This window comes from Ornithorhynchus anatinus, chromosome 3, assembly GCF_004115215.2.
Source record: "Ornithorhynchus anatinus isolate Pmale09 chromosome 3, mOrnAna1.pri.v4, whole genome shotgun sequence".
Lineage (NCBI taxonomy): Eukaryota > Metazoa > Chordata > Mammalia > Monotremata > Ornithorhynchidae > Ornithorhynchus > Ornithorhynchus anatinus.
The window spans coordinates 15,440,058-15,460,160 of NC_041730.1; the positions used below are offsets into that span (position 1 = coordinate 15,440,058).

General features: G+C 51.6%; 1 protein-coding gene across 10 annotated transcripts in view; it reads right to left on the bottom strand.

The window, feature by feature from the left end:
• Positions 1 to 19,299, bottom strand: part of MARK2 (microtubule affinity regulating kinase 2) — a 73,611-nt gene extending 54,312 nt beyond the window's left edge. For 6 of the 10 annotated variants that reach the window (XM_029060422.2, XM_029060420.2, XM_029060417.2 and 3 more), the window contains exon 1: positions 19,048 to 19,299. In XM_029060422.2, coding sequence (XP_028916255.1) covers positions 19,048 to 19,101 — 54 coding nt within the window. In that variant the 5' untranslated portion in view covers positions 19,102 to 19,299. The remainder of the gene's footprint in view (positions 1 to 19,047) is intronic. The other 4 variants (XM_029060421.2, XM_029060418.2, XM_039911387.1 and 1 more) reach the window with 1 other exon arrangement.
• Positions 19,300 to 20,103: the final 804 nt, after the last annotated feature.

Consider the following 20,103-nt stretch of genomic DNA (forward strand, 5'->3'; position numbering starts at 1 on the left):
TCCATTTATACACTCTACTCCTTGGGCCCTTCCTCCTTTCATTTCTTTTAGATCTGCTTCCTCCCCACTGTAGTTCATTCGATCCTTGTGGGCGGGGATTGTGCTTTCTCCCTCTCTCGCATTCTCTCGACCACTTAGCGGAATACTCTGTCCCTGGCCTAGGTAATCTCTAAATACTATTGATTGAGAAAGCCAGATGGAAACGTCCAGTCATCTCTGGAGACCGCCACTGTGGAATTCAGGGCAGAAGACAGGTTCACCTGTAACCCGCTCAAGGCGCTGTTTCGGGCAGTGATGGACTGAGGAGGCTCAATGACACATGAGCATCTAGACTGTAAGCTCGCGGTGGGCAGGAAATGTGTCTGCTCATTGTTCTGTACTCTCCCCAGTGCTTATTACAGTGCTCTGCATACAGTAAGCACTCAATAAATATGACTGACATACGGTGGCGTTTTAAAAAATCTCCAACAAATGAACCAACTGAACATTTGAGAGTGTCCAGCTCCTTTTGGGCGGGGATCTGGTCTAACAACTCTACTGTATGGCCCTCACCCAAGCGCTTAGTACACTATCCTGCACCCAGTAAGTGTGCTCAATACAATCTGTGGATTGCTTGATGGAGAAAAACCTGGGCCTCGGTTTCATTTCCATCTCACAGGGAGAAAAGGAAGAATGGATTTGTATATGGTATTTCACTATTCCCATGCAGCAGTAGTGAGCCCACAGTAGAAAGGCCGTGCTGGTGAATCACACTATAAACTCAGATGACCTATCCTCGCTCAGCACAGTCCGTCCTCAATGAGCAATGGACCCGGAGTAAAATCAGCCACCTAACCTGCCAGGATTTTTTTTTTTAATGGTGCTTGTCAAGCGCTCACTGTGTGCCAAGCGCCGTACTAAGCACTGGGGTAGATTCAAGATAATTGGGTTTGGCACAGTACCTATCTCACCTGGGGCTCTCAGTCATTGGAGGGAGGACGACAGTACTGAGCACAATGCTTTGCACACAGGAAGCACTCAACAGACAACTGAATGATCTCCATTTTACAAATGAGGACACTGAGGCAAAGAGACTGTAAGTGGCTTGCCCATGGCCACACAGCACACAGGTGGCTGAACAGGGATTAGAAGCCAGGTCCTGTGACTTCCAGGCCCACTGGTCTACTCGCTGGGCCCCACTGCTTTGAGTGGCCACTGCTACCATCTTAAGAGACAGGAGCGAGAACACACAAGCGTTGAGACCAAACAGGAGCAAACAGGAAACGCTGGAGTGGCACATTACACAATCAATGGGAACTGGAGGAGATAGCCACTTCTCGGCTCCCGGGGATGAACTGGCAACAGCACAGACAATGGCTTGGCAACACCAGTGGCCGGCTTCCCAAGGCCAGGAGTTATCATTCGGGCGTCAGACTGCACCACGCAGAGAAGCGGAGAAAAGGGAAAGCTGGTTTTAATGGGACAACATGTACAAGCCTTGGAACGTCACACAAAAGACAGGTTTCGGGGCAGAGGAGTTTGTTTTTCCTCCTCCCCTTGTCGTCTCTCGTTCTCTCTCTCGAGAGAGAGAGAGAGAGGGAGGTTGAGGGGAGAAGAGGGGCACTTTCAGGCAAGTCTGGAACCTGCAGCCCAGAGCGAGGCACAGTGGGGAGGGCAAATTGGCCACAGAGACCAACCTTCTCACTCCCACCTGATAAGACACACGGCTCTACAGCTTCCAGGGCCTTGATGGCACTGTAGTACTTGTTCCTAAAATCTCAGGGGAAGGGGAGGGAAGAAGGGAGTAAGGGAAGGAGGAAGGGGGCCAGACAAAGGGAGCCACGGACGGAGATTAAACATGGAGGTGGAGTCTCCCCTGCTCCTTGATTCCCGGCTTGCTGTGAGCCAAAAATACTTGTGCCTTGAGTTTTGTAGAAGGTCCGGCTGAAGCTGCTATGGTGTTATCTCCTGGCTGTCTTGCTATTGTACTCAGCCGCTTGGACGAGGGACTGACCACCCTCGGCCCAGACAGAAACGGGGAAGGGGCATATGACCAGGGCTCCTCTGGACCTGACCCCTGGGAGATCTTGGCTCAAGGGTGACTAAAAGCCAACTCAAAAGGATGGGTCGTCATCTCCTTCTTCACTGCCCGAAGCCTGGGCTCAACTGGAAATCTGAGTGAATAAAAAGGGTTCTCTGGCCAAGAAACCAACTCTTTAGGAGTGGCGGTATTTACTGAACCCCTACCGGGTGCAGTGCCCTGATCGGAGCACTTGGGAAAGCTTAGCCCAAGACACAATCCCCGTCCCTGAGGAGGTTACGTTCCCAATAAAACAAAAGCTGATAAAACAAGACTTATAGAGTGGTGACTGGAAGAAGAATCAAGATCAGATAGGAGGAACATGTCGGGTTCGGACCAGATCACGGTTGAGAAGCTGCATGGTCTTGTGGAAAGAGCTCGGGCCTCAGAGTCGGAGGACCTGAGTTCTAATCCCGACTCCGCCACTTGTCTGCTGTGTGACCTTGGACAAGTCTATTTGCTTCTCATCTGCAAAATGGGGATCCAATACTGCTCTGTGAGTTGCAGGTGGGACCTGATTATCTTCTATCTACTCTTGGGCTTAGTACATGCTTGGCAAACAGTAAGCACTTAGTACATGCCTTAATTATTATCATTATTATTATTATTAGGGTCCATGGGTGGTAGTTGTACTGCTGCACTGAACTTTCCCAAGTGCTTAATACAGTGTTCTGAGCACAGCCAGAACTCAATAAATACCACTGATTGACTGTTGGGCATCAGTCTCCCAGAGGGATGGAGAAAGGATGAATTCGTCCCAATAAAACAGTATTTCGCCATCAGGATGCCGGGCGATCAGGTTGCCAACCTGGAAATGCCTTGAGAGCTTGCAACGCTTTTATTCATTCATTCAGTTGTATTTATTGAGCGCTTACTGTATGCAGAGCACTGTACTAAACGCTTGGAAAGTACAATTCGGCAACAGATAGAAAAAATCCCTATCCAACAACGGGCTCACAGTCTAGAAGGGGGAGACAGACAGCAAAACAAAACAAGTAGACAGGTATCAATAGCATCAAAATAAATAGAATTATAGATGTATACATATCACAAATAAAAAAACCAGAATAATAAATATGTACAAATATACACAAGTGGTGTGGGGCGGGAAAGGGGGCAGAGCAGAGGGAGAGAGTAGGGGCGATGGGGAGGGGAGGAGGAGCACAGGAAAAGGGGGGCTCAGTCTGGGAAGGCCACCTGGAGGAGGTAAGCTCTCAATAGGGCTTTGAAGGGGGGAAGAGTGCTAGTTTGGTGGATGTGAGGGAGGAAGGACATTCCAGGCCAGAGGTAGGATGTGGGCCAGGGGTCGACAGTGGGACAGACGAGAACAAGGCCCTGTGAGGAGGTTAGCAGCAGAGGAGCGGAGTGTGCGGGCTGAGCTGTAGAAGGAGAGGAGGGAGGTGAAGAAGGAGGGGCCGGGGTGGTGGAGAGCTTTGAAGCCAATAGGGAGGGGTTTTTGCTTCATGCGAAGGTTGATAAGCAACCACTGGAGATTTTTGAGGAGGGGGATGACATGCCCAGAGTGTTTCTGTAGGAAGATGATCTGGGCACAGAGTGAATTATTGACTGAAGCAGGGAGAGAAGGGAGGATGGGAGATCAGAAAGGAGGCTGAAGCAGAAATCCAGCTGGGATATGATGAGAGAGTGTACCAACAAGATAGCGGTTTGGACAGAGAGGAAAGGGTGGATCTTGGTGATGTTGTGAAGGCGAGACCAGCAGTAGTGGTCTCACTACTCACAACACGGTACCACTACTCCTTTGGCATTCACAAGGAGTAGGACGTGAGCTTTCCTTTTTCATTTCCTAATCAACACAGAGTGGACACTTGGGAAGGCAAAGCCCTAGGTTCAATGACGGGACTGATGCCAGCAGTTCTCTGGAGAGAGGACTATCTTCTATCTTCTAAAGGAATCCCAAGAGCACAAAGTCTTCAGACTAGAAGGGATCTGAAGACTCCAAAATCCACTCCTTCCTCTCTGTCCAAACTACCACATTAATGTAAGCACTTATCCTATCCCGCCTTGATTATTGTATCAGTCTCCTTGCTGATCTCCCTGCCTCCTGTCTCTCCCCACTCCAGTCCATACTCCATTCTGCTGCCCAAACCATTTTCCTTCAAAAACGTTCAGACCGTGTTTCCCCGCTCCTCAAGAAACTCCATGGTTGCCCGTCCTCCTCCATATCAAACAAAAATTCCTTACTATTGGCTTTAAAGCACTTAATCACCTTGCACCCTCCTACCTCACCTCGTTACTCTCTTACTACAACCCAGCCCGCAAACCTCATTCTTCTAATGGTAATCTTCTCACTGTACCTTCATCTAGTCTATCTCACCGCTGACCTCTCACCCACATCCTACCTCTGGCCTGGAACACCCTCCCTCCTCATGTCAGACAGATAATTGCTCTCCCCCACTTCAAAACCTTATTGAAGGCACATCTCCTCCAAGAAGCCTTCCCTAAGCCCTCCTTTTCTCCTCTCCCACTTCCTTCTTCGCTGCTCTTACTTGATCCTTCATTCATTCTCCCTCCCAAACCCACAGCACACACACACACACCACATATATACCTGTAATTTATTTATATTAATTTCTGCCTCCCCCTCTAGACTGTGAGTTCGTTGTGAATAGGAATGCATCTGTTGTTATATTGTACTCTCCCAAGTGCTCAGTACAGTGCTTTGCAAAGAGTAAGCACTCAATAAATATGACTGAGTGAATGAATGAAAAGGTCATCTAGTCCCTCCTCCTGCCCCTCCCAGGTTCAAAAAGGAAACCACTGAAGTTGACATAAAACCCTCCCACCGTGAAGATGACAGGAAGTAAATAAGTGGATAATAACTAAGAAGTGGATGATAAACCCTCAATAAATGCAACTGATTGACTTTCAAGCTCAAGTCCCGCAGGCTGGCTACCATAAGGCACGTCTCCTCCAAGAAGCCTTCCCTAACTAAGCTCTCTTTTCCTTTCCTTCCACTCCTTCTGCATTGCCCTGCTTTGCTCCCTTTATTCATCCCCTCTCCCAGCGCTTATGTACATATCTGTCATTTATTTATATTAACATCTGTCTCCCCACCAGACTGTAAGCTCATTGCGGCCAGGAACTGCAGCTGTCTGTTATGATGTACTCTCCCAAGCGCTTAGTGCAGTGCTCTGCTCACAGTAAGCGCTCAATAAATGTGACTGAATAAATGAATGAAGAGGCTGGGAATTGTGATGGCTACAGAGGGGGTGCTTTGGAAGACAGTTTGTGGCCTTTGGACAAGAGGCTAGCCCAAGTGAAAAGCCTGGGCAAAGTGCAGGTCCCCAACTCTGCTATACTGTACTTTCCCTAGTGCTTAGTACAGTGTTCTGCACACAGTAAGCACTCGATAAATACCACTGACTGATTGACCATTGAGTTAATGCTAATGCCCGTCACTGACGTTCCTGATACGGTACTTTATAAAGTTGGGGATGTCGTGGAATTGAAGAGAAGGAGCATAAGCGAATCTCAAAGAAAGGAAGAACTGGGAACCTCTTCGGAAAGAGTTTAGTTTTTAAACTAGGCTACAGACTAGCAAAGGTGCAGCTTCAGCTCCTTTTTACGAGGTGAGCGGAGCTTGATGGGTAGTACCTCGCGGGCACGCTACATTAACAGCTCAGGAGCCCAACTTGCCGGGGCTCAGTCCGGAACACAAGGATGATGTTGGGACGGTAGCAGTTTATTGCCTGGCTACCGGCCCTGAGACTACCGAAAAAAGTCGGTCATTTGGATCTCTACCAGTAGTCAAGCGCTGGCTTCAAAAACTTGTCTGCTGCGTGACCTTGGGCAAAGCACTTCACTTCTCAGCAGCATGGCGTAGTGGCTACAGGACGGGCCTGGGAGTGGAAGGTCATGGGCTCTAATCCCGGCTCTCCCACTTGTCTTGTGACCTTAGGCAAGTCACTTCACTTCTTTGTGCCTCCTTGACCTCATCTGTAAAATGGGGATTGAGACTGTGAGCCTCATGAGGGCCAGGGACCGTGTCCAACCAGATTTGCTTGTATTCACCCCGGTGCTCAGAACAGTGCCTGGCACAAAGAAAGCACTTAACAAATACCATTATTATTATTATTTTCTGTGTCTCTGTTACCTCATCTGCAAAATGGGGGTTACGACTCTGAGACCTATGTGGGACAGGGACTGTGTCCAACCTGATGATCTCAGGATGGTCTCACTTAGAAGAGTGCCTGGCACAGAGTAAGCACTTAACAACTGTCCTTGAAAAAAGACAATGGCCTGCTAAAGGGAGTTGAGTCAGTGGGGACACAAAGACCCACCTAAGGCTTGAAAGGCAATCCCAGCTCAAGGCCAAGGAGGTTCTTGATGGTGGCGGATCTTCTCCAGATAGGAGTGGTGTCGGTAACCAGGTAAGTCCCAACCGCCTTCCTAGAGAACGCTATGAAAGCCGAGGGGCAGGAGGAGCTGGGAAAGTGTGGAACAAAGGTTCATTATGCCGTCCTGCTGAGAAACCAACCCCGGCTCCAGCTCCGGGACAAAGGGCCCAAGGTCTTGCCTACAATACAGCACTGTCCCAAACCACAAGTTGCCTCCCTCAAGAGATGGTCTGGACTATGCAGGATAGGCGGGAGAAAAGAAGAGCCCGCTGCAAGTCAATAGGGAATTGGAGGTGTCATCCCTGCTTACCCCAAAGTTCCCAACTCTTCCGCCCCAGAAGCGGCCCTGGGGCGGAAAGCTGTTCCCCCGGGAATTCTGCGATTTTACAGAGAGACAGAGAAAGGGGGCTTTTTATCAGATGAGGACACAAGAGGGTGACTCCTAACAGCCTGGCAAGAGGGGCTCTAAACTCCAGTTATTAGGAATGATATATTGTGGCCCATCAGGGTAATCAAAATCATCACAATTGGGGTATTTTTTAAAAAAACATTTTCTATGTGCCAACCACTGTACTAATATGAATTGTGGTATCTGTTAAGGCACCTATACGTGCCAAGCATTGTACTAAATGCCGGAGTAGGTACAAGATAATCAGGTCCCACCTGGGACTCACAATCTAAGTAGGAGAGAGAACAGGTTTGAACCCAATTCTGCAGTTGAAGGAACTGACGCACAGAGAAGTGAAGTGACTTGCTCGAGGTCACACAGGAGGTACGTGGCAGAGCCGGGATTAGAACCCAGGTCCTCTGACTCACAGGCCCATGCTCTTTCCTGAAGGGTGCTGAAGAAAACTGGGAGTGCTGTCCCAATTTGACTGCCCATCGTTGACAGTTTCCCACACATGCGGGGTTAAAATCAAAGCAAGCGATTTCCAGAAACAAGAACCTGGTGGTTCCGAGGTCGAGGATTCCGGGACCAGAGACCTCACCGCTCTGCCCTCAGAGGTTTATGAGGGAGCAGGCACTAAGAGGAAAGCACTAGTGTGCTTAGAACCAGCATGGCATAGTGGAGAGAGCATGGGCCTGGGAATCAGAAGGTCACAGGTTCTAATCCTGACTCCGTCACTTGTCTGCTGGGTGACCTTGGGCAAATCACTTCACTTCTCTGTGCCTCAAATTCCTCATCCGTAAAATGAGGATTGAGACTGTGAGACCCACATGAGACAGGGCCTGTGTCCAACCCGATTTGCTTGTATCCACCCCAGTGCATAGTACAGTGCCTGGCACATAATAATATCATAATAATTATTATTATTATTATTCTAGCCCCAGTAGCAGTGGGGCCTAGAGAAAACAACCTGGGACCAGGAGTCACAGGACTGGCACAGGTTCTAATCCCAGCTCCACCACTTGCCAACAGGGAGACGTCAGGCCCCACCCCCCACTTCACTGGGCCTCAGTTTTCTCATGTGTAAAATGGGAACGAAATGCTCATTCTCACTCCCTCTCAGACTAGCAGCCCCATGTGCAAGATGGATTGTGTCCGGCCTGATTATGTGACATCTACCCCAGTGCCTGGTGCACACCATGCGCTTTAATAATGATAGTAACTATTACTATTATATTATATGGTACTTGTTAAGCGCTTATTATGTGCCACACACTGTTCTACGCACTGGGGTAGATACAAGTTAATCAGGTTGGACACAGTCCCTGTTCCACATGGGGCTCCCACTCTTAATCCCTGTTTTACAGATAGAGGCTCAAAGTCACACAGCAGGCATGTAGCAGAGCCAGGATTAGAACCCTGGTCCTTTTGAATGCCAGGTCTGTGCTCTACCCAGTAAGCCACCTGCTTCTCACAATTTAACGTCATGATTATTATTACTGTTAGTAGCAGGAGGAGGAGGAAGAGTACTAATTAGTTCCTCCTAACCAAGAAAGTATTGCTCTAGGCCACAGGAGAAGTAATTATTTATTAAGAGCTTACTGTGTGCAGAGCACTGCATTAAGCATTGGGAGAAAACACACAGATGGAAATTAAAGATGGTCCCTGTTCCCCATGGCACTCACAGTCTAAGGACAGAAAACACAAGACAGGAGTTAGCAAAGGCTTTAAAAGCCAAAAAAGATAACATGAGACTCTAAGCCCGGTGAGGGCAGAGACTGCCTCTCTTTATTGCTGAATTGTACTTTCCAAGCGCTTAGTACAGTGCTCTGCACAGAGTAAGCGCTCAATAAATACGACTGAATGAATGAATGAAAAACAGGTGCATTCTGGATATTCAAAGAATCTGTCTTCTGCTCATTGTTTCAAAGTGGGAAAATACAGAAAAGTCTCTCCTTCTAAACCTGAAGGACCAGAGAAAACAGCAAGAAAGAGGAGGGGAGGAGTGGGCAAATAAACTAATTCTCAGGTAGACCAATCCATAGATCATTCAACTTTAAGCTCTTCAAGAGCTTTGTCATATTCCTTCTGTCACTGTCCATCCACCTCCACATCAAACGGAAACCCCTGACCACTGGCTTTAAAACACCTGATCACCTTGTCCCCTCCCATCTTACCTCCCTGGTTTCCTATAACAACCCATCAGGCAAACTTGGTTCCTCTGATGCCAACTTACTCACTGTACCTCAACCTTGTCGCTCTTGCTGCTGACCCCTCACCAATGTCCTGCCTCTGGCCTGGAATTCCCTCCCTCTTCATATCCATCAGACCATCACTGTCCCCACCTTCAAAACCTTATTAAAATCATATGTCCCCCAAGAGGCCTTCCCTGTCAAGGCCCTCATCTCCCCTATTCCCTCTCCCTTCTGTATCATCTGTGCCTTTGAATTTATACCCTTTATTCATCCCACTCTCCACCCCAAAACATATGCATTGCTGTAATTTATTTTAGGGTCTGTCTCCCCTTTTAGACTGGAAACTCCTCTTGGGCAGGCAACATTTCTAACACTTGTTACATTGTCCTCTCCCAAGCATTCAGCATGGCAAAGTGATTAAACCATGGGTCTCGGAATCAGAAAATCATGGGCTCCCAGCTCCCCGACTTGTCTGCTGTGTAACCTTGGACAAGTCACTTCACTTCTTGCTGCCTCAGTTCCCTCATCTGTAAACTGTGGATTGAGACTGTGAGCCCCATGTGGGACAGGGACTGTGTCCAACACAATCTGCTTGTATCCACCTCAACGCTTAATACAGTGCCTGGCACATAGTAAGTGCTTAACAAATACCACATATTTTTTTTTGAGTACTCTTCACACAGTAAACGCTCCATATGCAAAAGATTGATTGACTGATAGTTATACACACCAATCAATCAAGTAGTGGTATTTATTGAGTGCTTTCTACGTGCAGGGAACTGCCCTGAGTGCTTGGGAGTCAGTAGTCAGGATCCCTGCCATTAATGCATTTTCTATTTCATGGGGGAATAAGCTCTGAAAACACAGGCCTACCTTATGTGCCTCAATGTGGGACCTAAGGTCCAAAAGGCCAGGTGCCCACTGCTATCTCTGAAAGGAGGAGGCACTGCTGAAGTGAAAAAAGACAAGGACCAGAGGGGAAAGTGGGCAACAAATATTGCATTCTTTTCCTATGCATCCTGGCCAGCACCAGGTCAGATCTCTTGAGAAGAACCAAAGTTAGTTGGGGAGGGAAGGGGGTGGGGAGAGAGAGAGAGAGAAAAAAGAAGAAAAAAACAAGCTCAGGGCTGCTTGACACACCCCAGGTCCGTGCTCTGAGACCAACAAGGCCTCTTGAGCCTTGCACGAGCCTCTCCAGCAGCGGCCTTCTCTCCTCCTGCTGCAGATGGGCGAGGCCGCAGGGCCGGGCAGTTGCAGGTGGTCGTTCAAGTAACTCCCAGCCAACAGGAGCGGCTACAGAATGAAAGAGGGATAGAGGCAGGAAACACTCAGCAAATCCACCTATTTAAGCCAGAGGAACAGGAAGGTAATGGAACAAGTCGTCCCCCTGACCAGCCCAGGAATAAAAACAGTCCCTTGTCGGACTCCAGAGGCATTACAGGCTAACTTCCCCTGCACCGATTAACTGGGAAATCCAGGCTGATGACTCAAGGGAGAAAGAAGCATGGCTGGTACTAAATCTTTTCAGTCATTCATTCAACTGTATTTGAGCACTTACTGTGTGCAGAACACTGTACTAAGTGCTTGGGAGAGTACAACATAGAAAAACAGACATATTCCCGGCCCACAATGACCTTACAGTCTAGAGGGGGAGGCAAACAATATGAATATATAAATTACAAATATGTGCATATGTACATAAACCTTTCCAAGAAGCTGAACCGAAGTTTAAAGACTGGGATCTGCTTCCCAGTTTTTTTTTTTTGAACTGTGTTAAGCTGGGGCAGAGACAAGATAATCAGGTTGGACCCAATCCACGTCCCTCATAGGGCTCACAGTCTTTATCCCCATTTTACAAATGAGGTAACGGGCACAGTCCAAAGTCACGTGGCTGACAAGTGGCGCAGCCAGGATTAGAACCCAAGTCCTCTGACTCCAAGGCCTATGCTTTACCCACCAGGCCTCACCATTTCTCAATTCTGTTAGGGTTTTTGGAGTGCTGGCCCAGACCACCCCACCATTTTGTGCCACTGGAGCAGCTGGACCTCCAATAATGTTGGCATTTGTTTTTGTTAAGCGCTTACTATGTGCCAAGCACTGTTCTAAGCGCTGGGGTAGACACAGGGGAATCAGGTTGTCCCACGTGGGGCTCACAGTCTTAATCCCCATTTTACAGATGAGGTAACTGAGGCACCGAGAAGTTAAGTGACTTGCCCAAAGTCACACAGCTGACAAGTGGCCGAGCCGGCATTCAAACCCATGACCTCTGACTCCAAAGCCCGTGCTCTTCCCACTGAGCCACGCTGCTTCTCTAAGCTCCTTGTGGGCAGGCAACATGTCTACCAACTCTGCTGAATTGTCCTCTCCCAAGCTCTTAGTAGAGTGCTCTGCACACCATGTGCTCAGTAAATACCACTGATTGATTGATTGATAGATAGATAAAGAGGAGTTAACACACTCTTCTTCCTTCCCCTGCGCCATATTGCCAGTGATGTCAGCAGAGGGGCGGAGGGAGGACCAATGCAGGAACCTGCCCCGGGGCTGGTCCCACCCCAGTACTCCATCCCTCACTTCCCCGCCATGCCACGGGATGAATAATCCTCACAAGGGCCAAAGTTCTGGGGTTCATAGGTAAAATCATTCCGGCAGATGAGAGGGAAACACATGGACAGTGGAGGGAACAAACGGGCATGTGGGTCCCGCTGGCGGGAGGTGGGGGAGGAGAAAGAGGGAGAAAGCAGAACGTCCGGTTAGAGGCGTGGAGGAAACAGGGGCCAGTGCCTCGTCCAGGATATCAGTTAGCAAACAAAACCCCTGCGGGAAGGTGCTCAAGGGAAGCTGTAATTAAAGAGTCGCTCTGATGGTAGAGGGAGCGGTCTGTCCCCTGATGCCTTGGGTGACTCAAGCAGGGGGTTCTGCTCACATACAGCTCTCCTGGCTAATGACACCGGGTTCAGAGAGGGCTCCCTCAGTTCCACAGCCAGCCTGGGAAAACAATCCGGCCACGTTAGCAGCACACTTCGTCTGGGCTGAAAATCCTGGCACAACCTCCCCACGGTCCCATCTCTGAGGAGCAGGCTCCCACCTGCTCCAGCCATGGGGACTCCAGTTGTGGTCGAGGGGAGGTCCTCAGGGCCCTAGGTACAATGGTGGAGGGTGGAGAGGGGGGAGGCTCACCCCTCCTTTGGTGACGTCCCTGTTTTGGGGGACTTTGGGGGAGTGGAGGATTCCACCTGCTTCCACCCGCCCTAGTTTCCTGAGACCAAAGAGCATTCGCTTCTTTTCACGGCAGGCTCGAACACGTCGCCGCAACAGCTCTGAATAAAATAAGAGAGGTCTCAGGCCAGACCTGATTTTGCTGAGTCAGATTACGGCGGCAAAAAGAGCCGGGAATCGGGGCGTCCGGAACCTTTCGAGCCAACCCTGTCCCCACCCAGCTTCCCCCGCTCAGACTGCCCCCCTTCCCTCCTCTCCACTTACCTGAATGCTCCCACTGGGCCTGTAAATTGGGGCGAATAATTTAAGGGCAAGGCGAGGGGTTGGGTTCTGTGCTCCTGTGGGGGTGGGGGAGGCATGCAGGAAAGAAAGGGCTACCCGAGGTATGGAAAAGTGGGTTCGCTCCCAAGAGCTAGGAGGCCAAGCTCAAATCTCCATACTAGGCATTGGGTGTTTGTTTGCAGAAGACTTTCTGATTCGAGAGGGCTCACGCCTCAGTGAGCCCAGCCCCAGTGGAAAGAGACTTTTGTGCTCCAGGCTTTCCTAGGCCGCAACTGAAACCAGCTTAACTGGTTTGGCAAAAAAGCCCCCAGTCCCGCTCTACCTCCCTTGTGTAAAAGGAGAAAGGCGGCCTCTCAGTCGACTAATGCTCCCGCTCCATTCTCCCTCTGGGATTCGCTTTCCCGCCAATATCTGGCCCCTGACTTGGAGAGTACGAGATTTCTCAGGACTAAAACCAGTTGGGACACGGGAGGAAGGAGCAATTGTTTCTGCCCGCCGAGAAATTCCTAATATGAATGGGAGGAATACAAGGGTCGGGGAGAGAACGATTCTTAAAACGAGTGCCGACTTTAGGACAGACCCCTCTGGAGAAAGCTTCTTAGCAAGGCTTGAGAAACTTCCAACACCAAGACCAAAATAGACATGCAGATAAAGGGATCTAGTCTATTTATACTCTGAAGAGAGGAGCCGGATTGGAGGGCAAGAGAGGGTGCGGGGAGGCAGGACTCCTTGGTTCTTTCCTAGGTGCGGGGACCAAAGTCCAGGGGGTTTGGGCCACGAAGGGAAACCCAGTCGTTCACCTGATCTCTGTCAGGGGTTTGCTGGATGATTCAGGTCCCTGGGCCTCAGATTACTCCTCAGTAAGACGCGACGCTTCCCTGCCTCCCACAGGCCCAGTGAAAACGGGTAGGTTCCAAGCCTCCCATAAAGAGATGAAAAAGCCGTGGGGCTTAACACAATCGGTCTATCATTTTGGCAAGTTTAATCAGTTTCCTCCCCGACCCCGGAGAGCCTACTGGGCTCTCAAAGTGGAAAGCACTGAAGAGGCATCACGCGCACAACTGAATCCAACCCTTCCCACGCGGCCTCTGGCACGCAGATTCTCTTCGGCACCATCGCGCGGGTAGGGGATCGAGCGAAACGAAGCCGAGGGGGATGCTCCCCTTGGTGAAGGGTGGGCCCGGCCGCCCAGCCCCGACCGGAGTCAGGGGGGAAAACGAGGCCCCTGCCGAACCTTTCAACGAGCCGAAGCCAGAGGAGGACGCCGAGGTTGCCGAGGGGCCTTCGTTCCCCTCCATTAGCGGGCAGTGGAGGCCCTGCTGGGGGAGTCCATTTGGCGGAGAAGCTCCATCAACAGGCCAAAGGTCCCTCCCCTCCTCTCAACTTGTCAGTAATGGGCCGGAGAGCCCAGAGCTCGGCTGCGCTGTGGGCATAAAATATTCATTCTCGTAGACATAATGCATACCCAAGAGAGAAAAACTCCTGGGAAAGCAAAAATGCCAGCCACATGACTAGCCCCTGGTAGGCAAAAACAATGCTACTGGAGACCCAACCTAGGCCCAGTCAGCTGTCCTTTGACATTTGGGTCATCCCATCCAAAGGAGAAATAACCTGGTCTGGAGCGACTCTTGACTCTCTGGAGAACCACTCGCTCAGAGGATTTCTCCCGGCCCCATCCAACCTACAGAACGTACGTTCCATTGTCTGTTTTGGAGCTCCGTTCTCTTCCCAAGCCCTACCTCAAACAACCACCGGTCAAATCACCCAACTCGTCCCGAGACTGGCTTCCTCAGGCCAGCCGGGCCCAGACCTGGGGCTGGCTGACCAGTGACCGGAACCCACTAGACCGCGCCCACGACATTCATAAGTCAAGCCCATCCATCAGCTCGGCTGCCCCCTCCTGCCCACGCCAACCGAAGGTAGGAGAGGACCCCTCGGCATTCACCTGCTCGAGGACGGGAAGAACGGATGAAAATTTCGGGTCCCTTTTGACCCATCTGACGCTCAGGGACTCAAATGTTTTGTCTCCCTAAGATTCCTTAGCTTCGGTTCTTTGCCTTTCCAAGTCAAGTGTGAAATTAGAAACCACGATGTGACATTCACTTCAACACTCTCCTCACACCCCCAAGCAGGAAGTAGTGCCCTGAGAACACGGCTGCGCTACTGGGACAGAACCTCAAAGGACAGTAGAGAACAGGAAGTGCAACCGAAAGCTATCCGAATGGTTGGGAAGGAGTGACCGAGAATCAACTATCAACTAAGACAGTGCCGACAGGCTGGAAAACCCTCCAAAACCGCCACGGTCAAAAACCTAAGCTTAAGTGAAAACCAAGCCCAAAACCATAGCACGAAAGACAACCAGCACTCCAGGCTTTCTGCAGCCAGCTCAGGGGGTTGAGTTTTGGAGGGGCTTGGTCCCAGCTGTGGCTCATCCATCTCCTGGGCTGGGTCTGATCCTTTCCCTGGGACTTTGTGAAACTTTTCCTGAAGAGGGACCATGGGAAAGAAGCAATCCTACCAGCCCCCTGGAAGACCCAAAACAACTCCTTCACTACTCGGCAGGCAGACCTCCATATGGTCAGGGATCGTGTCTACCGACTCCGTTGTACTGTCCTCCCTCAAGCGCTGAGTACAGTGCCCTGCACGCAGTAAGTGCTCAATAAATGCCATCGGTCAGTTGACTGCAGGAGAGGCCTGGGTTAGCGATCCGTCACTCACCCGGTCTTCCCTAATTCTCCTCCCTCGGCCCCGGGCCCATCTGGCCCTAGAGGAGACCGGGTTTCCAGCTTAGGGCCCCTCCGTTTTACTATGGCGAGCCCTAGCTGGCAGTTAAGGGGTTCAGAGCCGTGTCCCATCACGCACCTTCCTCTATCTCCACTGGCTGGAAGACAACCTTGTCATCTTGTTGATTGCTTTCATGCCTGCCAAGCCTCCATCCAGCAAACCCATTTGAAAGGGAACCAAAAGGTGGAAAGCTCGCCTTGGGAGGACGAACCGCCACAGCCTGAACCCCTCCCCCAGCTCCCCACCCGCGCACTTAACAAGCTCTAATCCCAAGCAACCCCCTTCGGCAAACAGGGAGTGGAAAAGCGGGGGGCGCCGGGTCTGTGGCCGTGCAGATTGGACAGGAGATCTTCCGGGATCGGGTGTCACCAAATCACCCAAGAGATAAAGTCTGACTCCTCTGATCTGATGCGTTCACAGTCCAGACTCGACAGCAAACGGGCAATCTCCTCCCTGCAACACGAGGTTTATTTTTATGCTTCGATGTTGTGTGTGTGGTTTGTTTTTTTTAATGCAGACGTGATCAAAGAGCTCCTGGAAACAGCTTCACATCAACCGCATTTTAAAAAGAAAGGAGAAGAGAGAGAGAAAAAAAGAAAAAGAAAGAGCCAGTCAAGTTTGTTTACCTATTTCTGGAGAAATGGTTGAGGCAGCTTCAATCTCTACAAGGAGGAGGCGAGCCTTTAACAGAGAGGGTCTCTCCTTCCAATTCCCTTTGCCCGATCATGTTACAACACAAAACGAGAAGAGGCAGCCTGCTCATTTCTCCAGCCAAGGAGTGCCGGGCTTCCAGATGGAGAAATGGCAGTCCAAGATGGGGCCCTGCTCTTCCAGCAGCCCCTGGGACCTTCTCTAAAGGGATGCCAACGGGTACCACATAATCCCTTTCTCGGGGATAAGCGTCCACTCTGAAGAACACTGCTTCCCTCACCCCGGGAAACCCTACAAGAAGCTCTTTATTCGGCTGCCGGTAACAGGTGCCTTCGAGGATTGGCTGGCCACTGCCCGGGGTCAGTTCCTTCTCCTGAGATGGGAAATTGCGGGGAGCTGGTGAATTTCTGTCAGTGTCTTGGGTATGTCTGGGCACCCTAGAGGATCCCTGCCCAAAAAGGGAAGTGAAGCTTCAGCGGCAAACGTACATCACAGTGATGAATTGAAGGGTCCAGGCGAGGGATCCACATGTGGGGGCAAGTTAAACACCCAAATGCCCTGAGGGTAAGCCCTCATCAAGCTTTGGCTGGGACAAAGCTAGGAAACAAAATGGCGGCGGTATTTCTCTCTCGATTCAGACCCTGGACAACCCGTGCCGATCCTACTCCGGACAGCAGAAAGAACTCACCAAACCTCCTCGGCAAGTACAGTGTTCAGTCTAGAGCTCTCATCCTCAGCACTTCGGGTATCCCGCTTCCCCTGAGGCAACAGCATCCAAAAGGGACTCCCGGGAGATGCCCACGGCCTCTCTGGAAGAGCAGGTTTTCACACCACTCTCTAAACACCTCTGACTTCCAATTTATGATTCCCAAAACCCAAAAATCAGGAAACTGGGAAAGTTAGCTCGAAATGAAGGGTGTCTTGGCTAGGGTAAAGGTGGGAGGGTTGACAGGGAAGGATGAATGGAGGCGGAAGGTGAAGTGGGGAGAGGTATATTGGGAACGAGACAAGTGTAATGGGTAGGAAAAAAAAAAGAGCTCTTCTTATGTTTGAGACCAAAGCTCCAGGCTGAACCAACTACCAGACTCCAGAATTCAACCCATACCCGGCTCAACTTGCACCTCTTCACCAAGAAACAAGCAATCCCTCCAAGGAAAAACGTGTCGATTGCCAGGGGGATAAGTGTTTGTTAGAGGTACTAAGTACAAACAAAATTGGGGAGGGAGTGGGGGGAAGAAACTATATAAAGGGGGAATGCAATACCAAGAACAAAACTAGGAAAGAAGAAAAAGAATATCTTAATATAAGGTAAACAAATGACTAAGCAGGATTTCTCCCTGAGAAAAGGTGGGAGTTCTCATGAAAGCAGCATGTGGGTAAAACAGAAGGAAGGGTAATCAAGGAAAGGTTTGGGGATGGGGGGAAGGAAGGACATAAGTGGTACCAGGGAGGTCAGCGTGGCTTAGTGGAAAGAGTATGGGTTTGGGAATCGGAGGTCGTGGGTTCTAATCCCGGCTCCGCCACTTGTCAGCTGTGTGACTCTGGGCAAAGTCACTTCACTGTGCCACAGTTACCTCATCTGTAAAATGGGGGTTAAGACTGTGAGCCCCATGTGGGACAACCTGATAACCCTGTATCCACTCCAGCACTTAGAACAGTGCTTGGCACATAGTAAGTGCTTAATATCTTTTATTATTATTATCAAAATAGAAGGAAGCCATACGATGAAGACAGATCCCTTTCTGCTTGCCAGTTCACTGATGCGAGGGGTACGGCAGCCAAAGGATCCCTCACGGAGGGTTCCCTCAGCGCTCAGAGAATCCTCACGAAATCCGAAGCCTTGGTAGCTGGGGTGAACAACAACCAGACGGGGAGGGATGCGCAAGTACGGCCTGTCACATCTCCCAGTGAGGTGACGAGGAAAAGGATATTTTAGAAGACAAAGGAAACCTGTGATGGTCAGGACTGAGGTGTGAGTGATGCAGACACTCCAGAGCTGATAAGAGACCACTTGGGAGGGTGATACCCATGCAGGGAAGAGCAGGATTAGAGAGGATAGAAGGAAGGCACGGGGAGAATAAGGAGGGCAACATGTGAGGTAAGAAGGTGAGAGCAGTGGAACACTAACGAGCTGGAAACTGAGGCCTGAAAACGAGGGTAGGGAAAGAGGGATGAATGAAGAGCAGCAGGATCCTGCCAAGAGGGGCAACACGAGGGAATGGCTGGAAGGGCATCTTGGGGAGATTGACGTCGTGGGGAAACGGGCTGCCGACTTGATAAGGAGAGTGATCGATACCCGGGGGCTCAAAAAATGACCAGACGAAGTGGCACGCAGAAGAGGCAAGTAGGTGGGGTATTCCTATCTACCTTAGGGAAGGGGACAGAAGAGCACAATGTAAAATGACAACAGGCCGGGGATCAGGAGTATGAGGAGGAGGAAAACAGAGTAGCAGCGGGGAAGAACTGAGCATAACGTGCAGAAAAACGAGGAGAGGGAGGACAGTGGGGATTAATAAAGGGGGAGGTAAAGGGCAAAGATCAATAAAACCATAAGAAATGAGGGCTGGGGGTGGGGGGAGAAAAAGGATGATACTGGAGAGAAACAGAAGGGTAATGAGCAAGGAGTGGGCGAATGAAATGGGAAGGTGATGAGGGCGGCTTTGGCAAGTGATATGCAGGAGGGAGGTGCTGAATTTGGTGGGGGGGGGGGGGAGAGAAGAGATAAAGGGGGTAACAGACGAGCACAGGAAAATGATATACGGAAGAAATATAAACCAGGGATTCAAAGGGCAACTGAAAACCTCAAAGGTGATATTGAGGAGGGGAAAGAAGAGGAGGGGAAAGAGGGTCGGGCAGGAAGGAAGCTAAAGGGGACTAGCCAAAGAGGGGGAGGAGAGGGAAGGAAGAGGGGGACAGCCAGGGATTAAAAAAGGGGAAATGGGGGACACGGAAGAGCAAAGGAAGGCGATCCTGAAGAAGGGGAGAGAGAGGCAGGGGTGGACGCCGGGGTTGAGGGAGGAAGAGCCGGGGCCAGGCGACCAGGAGCGCAGGGGGCTTAAATGGAAGGTGCGAGGGAAGGCCGTCCGTGGGCAGGTCCTGCCAGGAGTCCCTTACCTGCTCCGTGTCCCTCTCATTCAGCGTGGGCAGCGGGGTCCGGGCGCTGGACATGGCGCCGGCGCCTCGGGGGAGGGAAAGGCGGAGAGTCGGGGGGAGGAGGAGCGGGAGGGCGCTCACAGCCGGGGGATCGGCCGCATCAGCCCCGGCCGGGGGGGCAGGGAGGCCGGCTCGGCCGCTCACGCCAGCCCGGGGATCCGCCTCTGGGGCTAGGCCGCGCGGGCTCCGGGCCGCCCCCCGCGACCCCCGGCCGCCGGCTGGCTGGTCCCGGCTGTCGGCCGGGCCGGGCCGGGCCGCCTGGTCCCCGCCGCCGGCCGCCCGCTCCGCTCCTCCCCGCTCCTCAGCGGCTCCGCTCCGCGCCCGGCACACAGGCAGCCGCCGCCGGACCCGCTGCTCCCAACATGGCCGCCGCCGCCGCCGGCCCTCGGCTCTTTCCGCCGGCGGCCGCCGGAAACACCCGAAGCCGCCGGGGCCGCGCCTTCGGCCCGGTGGCGGAAACGGCCGACGACGATCCCCGGGGGCGCGCGCCCTCTTCGAGCTTCGGCGCGCTGCCGGAAAGAGCCGAAGGTGGAAATCCCCGGGGGCGCGCGCGCGCCTCCTGGCCGGAAGCAGCCGAAGGCCGTCGGGGCCCTCCCCTCCGCCCAACTGACTCGAGCCCCACTTCGGGCCCGCTTCCGGACACACCCGAAGCGGCCCGACCTCCTCGGAGGCGGCCACGCCCCCAGGCGTCCCCTGCAGCCGAGGGCGCCGATCGGTCACTTCCGGCAACGCCCAAATTCCCATTTCCCTCCCCCTCCCTTCCCTGGGGGCGGTCTCGAGACCGGTTTCCTTCGGTTCTTTCCGCCTCTTTCCGGCTATTTCCGCCTCCGAGGCGAGCACGTGGTTCACAGCCGGCTGAACTGAATGTGGTCAAATGGCGATGGGACGAGGCCCTCAGTAATAAAGTTGGTGTTTCTTAAACGCTTAGTAGGTGCTGAGCGCTGTTCTAAGCGCTGGGGCGGATACAGGATAATCAGGTTGTCCCATGTGGGGCTCACAGTCTTCATCCCCATTTTC